The sequence below is a fragment of the Balaenoptera musculus genome, chromosome 7 (genome assembly GCF_009873245.2).
Source record: "Balaenoptera musculus isolate JJ_BM4_2016_0621 chromosome 7, mBalMus1.pri.v3, whole genome shotgun sequence".
NCBI lineage: Eukaryota > Metazoa > Chordata > Mammalia > Artiodactyla > Balaenopteridae > Balaenoptera > Balaenoptera musculus.
Genome location: NC_045791.1, coordinates 96844285 through 96853661, shown reverse-complemented (window position 1 = coordinate 96853661; position 9377 = coordinate 96844285). Strand labels below are relative to the sequence as shown.

The 9377-nt window shown below is 46.6% G+C and overlaps 1 protein-coding gene across 8 annotated transcripts in view; it reads left to right on the top strand.

Moving 5' to 3' along the window:
• Positions 1-1087: 1087 nt before the first annotated feature.
• The window catches only part of EPHA4 (EPH receptor A4), a 143282-nt gene continuing 134992 nt past the window's right edge, over positions 1088-9377 (top strand). For 6 of the 8 annotated variants that reach the window (XR_005020643.1, XM_036858299.1, XM_036858296.1 and 3 more), the window contains exons 1-3: positions 1100-1232; positions 4263-4330; positions 8444-9107. Coding sequence is in view for 6 of the 8 variants with exons in the window: in XM_036858299.1 (XP_036714194.1) it covers positions 1142-1232; positions 4263-4330; positions 8444-9107 (823 nt within the window). In the remaining 2 variants the exon portion in view is untranslated. Of the gene's footprint in view, positions 1233-4262; positions 4331-8443; positions 9108-9377 lie in introns of all 8 variants that reach the window. The other 2 variants (XM_036858294.1, XR_005020642.1) reach the window with 2 other exon arrangements.

Sequence of the window (9377 nt, the reverse complement as noted above, 5' to 3'; positions counted from 1 at the left end):
CGCGGATTTCTGCGGGTCCTGTCGCTCACCACCGTCTCCTGGGGCGGCGAGAGCTGTCCGGACCAGCGCAGGGGAGCGACGGGAGCGCAGGGCGGCAGCAACCGCTCCGGGCAGCCCCCGAGCTCGGGTTTGCGGCAGGTCCCCGCACTTCCACTTCAGCTCTTCGCTTCTACCCCCCTGGCCCCGAACTTGCTAGGCCCGGTTCCAGGGACTCCCCACGGGGAACACACAGTTGGTTCCTGGCAGCCAAGGCCATCTCGGGGCGCCTTGCCGGGGTGGGGAGTCCTGTCCCGGGGCCGGGGAGGTGGAAGCGCCTTTCCCTCCACGGCTGAGCGCGGAGATGGGGCCTGAGGGGGCTTCTCCGTTGCTAGAAAGTCTTTCGTTCAGTCTCTGGAGACGGGCCGAGGGCTGCACTCGACGTTGGGGACTGATTAGGTATCGCTCTCCAGGCAGCTGGGAGCCTGGGAAGAAAAGCAGTAATCAAGCCACAAAACTCTCCCCAAAGAGCATTTCATATGGAGATGCACCACAAAGACACAAAACGGGGCCAGGGGCCAGGTAGCAGAGAGTGGCCGCGGCCGCGCGCAGGAGTGAACATGTAGCCCGAGTCGGGGCGCGCGGGACGCCAACACTTCGACCCTCAGAAAAGAGCAACAGCAAAGAGGCAGGTCAACTTGATACTTTTTTTTATTGCAATAAAAGAGCATTTTCCTCCATCTCAAACCGCCCGAGGCGTAAAGAGGGGGTTCCCAACCTTTCCTCGCACTTCCCCCAACCAATTCAGAGTTTTTCGAAGCTCCTTCCGCCGTCCAGGGGCTGGACCGCTGAGATGCGATCAGGGGACCCGCTGCCTCACTCCAGCAGGGGAGGGACGCGGCAGAACTCGTCCCCTTAATCCCGGGGAGACCAAGCGCCCAGCCGAGCCCAGAGGGGGCGGGGCATCGGGGCGGGCTCTGATCATCGGGGGCGGGGCCAGGCAACCCTTTCTGAGCTACTATTGGCTGCGGGCCCCGGACTGGCGGGTTCACGTCACGGGCAGGGCCCACCCCCTTGGCAATGTCTTCAGCCTGCTGCACTCCTAACTTAAGCATTTATTCCACTGGGATAGAAGCGGCAGGAGCAGCGTTAGCACCGGCGAACCATGGCTGGGATTTTTTATTTCCTCCTCTTTTCGTTTCTGTTTGGGATTTGCGACGCTGTCACCGGTTCCAGGGTGTATCCCGCGAATGAAGGTAAGAATGGGGCGGCCTTTCTGCGGTGTGGGACAGAGAGGCGAAGATCGGCGGGTGAATGGTCCCCGGGAGCGCGAGTCCGGAGGGTGCAGGGGGATCCCGGCGCGAGCGGTCGCCTTGACTCCGGAGAAAGGGGGCTGGGGCGAGGGGAACCGCGAAGGGAAGGCGGGGAGCGGCCGGGCAGCCTGCCTCGGGGCGGTGACCTGTGCGTGTGGCGAGGTTGCCCAAGTTTGTAGCGAAAGGACAAAGTTTATCGGCATCCACCGGCGAGGGCAGCCCGAGGTGCCCCGAGGGGATGCACGGGAGACAACGCCAAGAAAACAAATAAATAAATAAATTTTGTGGACCTATTTCTACCGCCACTTACCCACTCAGCCCAGGTAGAGGGGGAACGGAAGCCTGGAGCTAGCTCCTTGAGGGTATGGTGTGCTCTCGGGTTCTTGCGAAAGCCTTGCGAGCTCTGGTTTTCTGCAAAGTTTCCCGAGCCCTGCGCTTCCCGGGACCTGGCTGCCGGGCTTCCGCCGCGCAGCGGTCGTGGCGCCGCTCGCCGGTCGCTGGTGACCTGATTGCTAGCACCCGGCGTCAGACACCTTTCTCCCCGCCGGGCCCCGCGCCGTCGGGGTGCGATTGCTGGCCTAGGGGACCCCAAGCTCCTCATGTCACCCCGCAGACCTTGGGAACCCGCCGGCAAGCTGAACGTACTCGAGTTTTAGCTTTTTGCCCCTAGAACTGTACACCGGGTTAGTTTGGAGGGAACGTGCCGGACCAACTGGATCAGTGTGGGTGCTCAGTTTTATGCGCGTCTGTTTGGACGTGCTGGAGGGCTCTGTGTGTGTGTCTGTGTGTGTGTCTGTGTCTGTGTCGGGGAGATGGGGGTTGATCATTTAGTTTCTGATGATCTCAGAGAAAGGCTAGTTGCGTGTGCGTGTGTGTATGCGCGCGCACGCATATGGGTGTCTGTGGGTGCGCGGGTGCCCGCGTCGACGCGGACAATTGTGTGCCTGTGCTCGAGTGCCCCGATTGTGTGCGCGTATGTTCCGGCGATGCTCGCGCTCGAGCCTGCGCGCAACTGGCTCGCCGACTCCTTCACCTCCCCACCCTCCTCCATCCATCCGTCCGTCCGTCCGTCCGTCCGTCCATCCATCCGTCCGTCCACCTCTCCAGGATCCGTGCATCCATCCCCCTACAATCTATCATTTTCCCTGTTCCGAAGGAGGGAGCCAAAAACCAACTTAGCCTTGGCTGGGCAGGCGGTACCAAGAGCTCGCCAGACGCAAGCTCCCAGAGATTCACACACCTGCCGGCAGACAAGGCTTGGGAGGAAAGAGGCGCTGTGTCACCCTTTCGATCTCCTCTCTCCTACCGACGTGGGCCATCTCGGTCCCTGCTGCCCCTCGGTCCCCGGGGTCGTTCCTCTGAGCGGGATCGTGGATCCCCCGTTCTCCTGACTACTTCGCACTCTTGTTAGGACGTCCCCAAGACCTCTCTGCACCAAACGCAGAGATTTTTTTCCTTTTTTCCCCTTGTTTTTTCTTTTGGGAGCAAAACTTGGGAGCCCTAGACAAAAAAGGCGCTGATGGAGCTGTAGGCTGATGTAGAAAGGAGGGGGGTCACCCCCTCTCCGACCTCTCCTCCCCCTTAAAAATTAATTCATTTTGTTGCTTTTTATTCCCATCACGTTTTCTTTTCTCCCTTTTACCCTCCCTTTCTACTCCCTTCCTTTTTTTGTAAATTGGGTCTTATTGTTCCCTTTGTGTCCCTAATCCACCTTACATAAATCCAAATGGATGTAGCGGGCTTTTCTCTAGGGACCGAGAGGAGAGAAGGAGGAGGGGGGGGCGCAACTCCGGGCGGGAGCGGCCCAGGGAAGGCTCTACATTTTAAAATAATTAACAGACGCTAGGAATTCAGGCTTCTCGGGAAAATCAGGAGAAAGAGGCTCATTTTTAACTACTTTGACGTCGGGGTGAAATGAGAGGAGAGGTGGGCAGAATTCAGGGGCCGGGGGGCGAGACTGAGAGTTGGGGTGCGCAGGAGCCAAGGATGAAGGTTTCCCATTTCCCACCCCTCCCCCAGCCTGAAGAGCCAGCCTCCCTGATCAAATTAATAACCCAGTGGTTCCTTTGAGATGGGCCTTTCGACCCCCAGGCCTGCAGATCTCGGTGGGAAAGACAATGTGGAGAGTTTAGGAATTCATTGCGTCGTTTTCAATGTTCTCGGTGCCTAGGTCTGTTCCAGCGTGGGCGGGGTGCGACCGCTGTATAGCCGCCCTCCCGGTTCCCCCAAGCTTGGGTGCATACTCTTAGGTGTCGCACAAGCATACTAAATCTATTAGGCAGTCCTCCATAACTAAAATTTAAACCAGTGATTTCCTCTTGGGGGAAGGAGTCTCCGATTGTCTTCAAAAAGGCCAAAGAGAATACTTAAGTGTATTTGCATTCTAATTCCACACGTCTGCCATTTCCCCCTTCTGAAACTTTGATATTTAAAAAAGCGGCGGATACCACATCCAGGGCCTATTTATTTGGTGGTGGAGGAAAAAAAGGTAGGGGAGAGAGCCTTTTCATGACCCTTTTGAGTACTCTCTGATAGAATTCACTTGTGGCTCTGTCACCATGATGATGAGTTATGCGGTCATCTGAAACTTGCAAAAACAAATAACTCTAGTAGATACCAGACAGAGATGAATGCAGATTTTGCTTGGGAGTGTAACTGCCCTACATAGATATATTTATTTTTTGAATTGTACTTGAGATTCTCAATTCATCCTTTTTAGAAAAAGAATCAACTGAGTCCTGGGATGGAATTTTAAATGCTAAGCAAGTTAAATAAATAAGAACCTGCAGATTTGAAGAGGGGAGAAGATCGAGTGAGTAATGATTATTTACATAAGTGAGACCGGGTTTAGGTTTTGATCAGAGTTGGATATGCACACCCTCGGCACATATGGAAACGCTCAGGCAAATGGTTTTTTGTAGTATTGGCTTTTTGCAATTGGAAATTAATCTATTTTTCTTTGTTTTTTTGCAGTTACCTTACTGGATTCCAGATCTGTTCAAGGAGAACTTGGGTGGATAGCAAGCCCTCTGGAAGGAGGGGTAAGTTCCGAATTGCTCTCTGATCCACAGGGTAAAAAGGAGTGATTAGCAACTTTCTGAGAGTCCTAATGGCGTGATTCTTGTTGATTGTGGCCGGGGGTCAGATTTCCGCCATGGCCTATGAAGTGAATTACGCTTTGTTGGAGAAATCCTATACTCCCTTTGGATAGCTCTGTTATGGAAGAACTGGAATCCAAAAGGGCAAAAAGGGGTTTCAGAACTAGGAGATTGGTGGAGGCATTGCCTTAGATGCCTATTTAAGACTAAAACACCAACAAGAAATATGATCTGGGGACCAAATTAGAATTTATGCCTATTGCTGTGATAGCCATGAAGTCCTGACAGGGTTAATTTTAGAGCAATTGTTCTATTTCCAGAGGAGGAAAATGAATAAATAAAAATACCAGGGAGAGAACATTTCTAATTGTACCAGGAGCAGGTTTAGTTCTGTGTGTGAGCAGCGGGGGCTCTGTAACTTGCTATGACAATCTTAAATCAGCTGCTTTTCACTTGCACGCTGAGAGAAAGCCTTACGAACTTGTATCAAGGGCAACATCTATGCAGAAAAAAAAAAAAAGAAAGCCCCAAGTTTGGCATTGTTGTTACTAAATGTGAAAGTTAAAGTATTTGGAATCTTGGATCTTTGGAGATTGGGGAGGCTGGATTATAGAGTATGAGAGAGTGCGTCACTGTTCATTTCTTCTTGAATTTGCCATGAGAATAGAATTAGGTTAATAGCCACATTCTCCTACCCCATCCTCCCCCCTTAATAATAGGTCAGAATGAATCAGCTCTGGAAAGAAATCAGTACAATGTGTAACTCTGGCATCTGCCAGATTGAAACTCTCAAATCCTTTAAAAATTAAGCATATCATCCTACCTTTACAGGCTTGATAGTCTCTATGACTGAGTCATTCGATTAAAAGCAATGGGGGTGAAAGATTAGGAGTCTTTATCAGGCAAAAATTGTAATGCCAGCACCCAGTATGGCGCTTCACACCTGGCCATTGAATAAACAATAAAGGATTGAAAAAAATAAAGATTCATAGAAACTGTTATAGAAGTGGGCTTCAAAAATAAGACAAGGCAAGAATGGAAAATTTTAGGCTTTTTCCAAAGCAAGTCTTGTCATCCATTTGAAATAAAATGGAGATTGTCCTGCCTTCCTGTTTTTCTGCCTGAACTTGACTGCAGTTGGTTGGATCTCTGCTGAAAAATTCTAGTCTGCCCTCAAAACCATTTTTTTTTAAAGGGAGAGAGAGTGATTGGCAGGTCTCTGGCAGTGTAGACAGGCTGTATTCACCGCTGATTGCAGGCAATTGCCCTCATCCTTTGAATGCGAAGAAAGGTACAGCTTTATCTTGTGAGAGTCAGACTCTTGTTAATCCTATACCCTGGAAAGGTCATTGATTCAAGGAGGCTTTCCCATGCTACACCAGAGGTATTGCTCTGTAGGCTGAATGTATTCGAACTGCTGGCAAAACTGAGGATGGAAGGTATCAGTACTTGCATTAAAAAAATTAATGAGCCTTATTTTTCTTACTGGCTGTTCCCAAGTTTGAAGAGAGGATACATCTAGTATGATTTTGGACCTGACTTGTTACACTAAATATACATGTGACCTATTGAAAAGCAAGGAGTAACACATTTTCAAGTACAGTTCATGGTCTATCTAGTTTCTGGGAAGCTTTTATTGCAACTTAATATGCTACAGACATCTCCCTCCCCCCACCCCAGCTCCCAGAGAAATGTTGAAAGAGCACCTGGCCACTTTTTCTAGACACAAAACTTCTTTTGGTTGTCTTCATGTCCCTTAAAAAAAAAAAAAAATACTGTGCATAGCTGACTGTACACAACCCAGAACCTTTTATGGGCAGAATGTGGACTTCTGAATATAGAATGTACTCCTTCCCTTTCCTTAAATACCATGTGTGTAATGTTTTAAATATTATTATGAAACATAAGAAATGAAATTTTATTTGTGTATAATAGAATTAGTCCTTCCAAAATACATAGTAGCCATTGAGAAATTGTGCCAAATTATAAAGTTTAATTAATTTCTAGATTTTGTAATAAACAAGACTTTTTTGGGCCTAGAATGAAGGGGTAAATTGGATATCTAACAAGTAGGGGGTGGATTGGCTTTAAAAAAGTCTTTCTGAGTGTAAAAGCATATTTGAATCTTTTGATTATTCTGAAATCTCTACTTATTGTTAGAACAGTTCACATCTTTCTTGGCTGGAAATTTGAGATTATAATTTTGACCAATAATGACATATATTTGTTTGTTGTTGTTGTTATTTTTAAAAAGAAAAAGAAACCTTATTTGACAATACCACCAGGTCAAAAATGAATTGTACTCACTGTTCTTTCATTTTTCCATCAGAACAGCTAAGCAGAACATGAAAATAATGGAAAGTGATGGTTTCTGATGGCAACATTGTAGCAAAAACCTAATTTCTTGGCAGTGTTCATTTAAAGGAGTATACTGAGTTTCTGACACTGATTGTAAAATGCAAAACTAAGGGGAGATTTGTCGTTGTTCTGCTGAATTGATCAATGTGTTTAGACAATTAAGTTCAGCCTGGAAAATTCGAATTAGACCTGAATTATGTGTATGAACTGTGGAGATATCCCTATGTGCTTTCATTTACATTGATAAATGTGTTTTTCCATATTTCCTTTGTTCTGAGATGAGAAGCATGCTGAGTAGGTTTTTTTGAAGGTGGGGATCTATTTTTGGATTTACATGAATTTCCCCCAAATAAGTAAATTACTGGTGATTTATTGCTTAGTGGATAAAAAGAAATTTTAATCACCACAGGGCACTTAACTCTCCCAGTTCTAAAACTTTCGTAATGGTGGCAGATGAAAGGGATACAGAATTTTATGCATTATGGCCCTTCACATAGTAACATTTCCATCCATTAATAGTTTTCCAATGCACAGATGGGAAACCTGTTAAAAGATATGTTATGATTCTATGTACTTCATTGGCTTGAATGGAGCTTTAAGTATAGCTATTATAGAATATGAATTTTTTTTAAACTACGTTTTTTCTTCTAATTATATTCATGTGTTAGATACTTAGGCTGATTTATACCAGATCTATATAAAGGCATTACTGTAGATATTAATGAAGAATTGGAGGCCGCCTATCAGTCTGGTAGGAGCCCCAAATTATCTTGCTGCTTTTAGGATTATTTTAAAAGCCACAGCAAGAATGAAACTACAACGCTAGTCACAAGTGAATTTTGCTGAACTCAGATTATCCCACTATGAGAATCTCTATGTTAGGAAGTAGATTGAAAGAAAACCCTACTATCCTTCTTTAATTTTCTTGGGCTTTCACTCATAAATACCACTTACTATTTTATTCTCAATATCCACAGACTATTTAGAAGCAATGCACGTGTGCATTCGTGTTTACTTTGTTTTAAAAATAAGAACAGTATACAAACTTTTTGACTGAATACATGTTCTTGAAAAGTGTTCTACCATTATAAATGACAGTGTATTTGAGAAATCCAACCATAAAGTTTACTCTCTATCTTCCCAGGATTACCAAAACCAGAATGGTGAGATTTTCTTTACCCCTTTAAAGAGTAGTGGCATCGCCAAAAAAAAAAAAAAAAATAGACATTTTTTTTTAGGTATTAGAGAGCAAAGTTCTGACAGGAGCGCCACTAATTGACTGATAATTGTCTTCCTTTGGCAGACGCTGCACTTCCTGCTCTTAATTTGCAGGTCTCTGCTCAGTTGTTGAAACAATACATACCCTAGTTTTTTCATTTATGAGTAAGTTTGAACTGTTGTCACTTGAAATTGTAGCAGTTGTAATAGGTGAATTTGAGGTTGTTAGACCACCACGAACGAGCAACTGCTGAGAACTCAAAAGCAAGCAATCCGGCAAAACCTCTGGATCTGAGGCAAAAGAGTGAAAATTAAAATACTTTCCCAATATAATATCATCTTGGTGAGGAATTAGTGCTAGGTAGCTTTCTTTCTTATTGCAACAAAAATCATCTCTGTCCTATGAGGGTAAAATAGAACTGATAAATCACTGTATGATGAAATTTTTGTAATCGATACATTTCCTTTGGATCTTTGCAGTGGGAGGAAGTGAGTATTATGGATGAAAAAAATACGCCAATCCGAACCTACCAAGTGTGCAACGTGATGGAGCCCAGCCAGAATAATTGGCTGCGAACTGATTGGATCACCCGAGAAGGGGCTCAGAGGGTGTACATTGAGATCAAGTTCACCTTGAGGGACTGCAACAGTCTTCCGGGTGTCATGGGCACTTGCAAGGAGACGTTTAACCTGTACTACTATGAATCAGACAACGACAAGGAGCGTTTCATCCGAGAGAGCCAGTTTGCCAAAATTGACACCATCGCCGCCGACGAGAGCTTCACCCAGGTGGACATTGGCGACCGAATCATGAAGCTGAACACGGAAATCCGGGATGTAGGGCCATTGAGCAAAAAGGGGTTCTATCTGGCGTTTCAGGATGTAGGGGCCTGCATCGCCTTGGTTTCGGTCCGAGTGTTCTACAAGAAGTGTCCGCTCACCGTTCGCAATCTGGCTCAGTTTCCAGACACCATCACAGGGGCCGATACGTCTTCCCTGGTGGAAGTTCGAGGCTCCTGTGTCAACAACTCAGAAGAGAAGGATGTGCCAAAAATGTACTGCGGGGCAGATGGTGAATGGCTGGTACCCATTGGCAACTGCCTATGCCATGCCGGGCATGAAGAGCGGAATGGAGAATGCCAAGGTAAGGAGAGCCATCTTGTACTTTTCATTAGGGCTTAGTGCACATAATTGAATCAGAGATGAGACTAAATGGAGTAAAGCCAGTAATTAGCAGCCCCTGTGGGATGTGGTGGGACAGAGGGGTCTAATGAGTAAGTGCTACAGCTCCAGGTGGCAAAGCTAAGACGATTCTAATACTGACAAAATAAATGGTGCTGCTGTAATCAGCAGAAGGCCAGACACATTTGCTAACAGGCACTCAGATCTGCACCGGCTTGATGTGCCCTCTGAA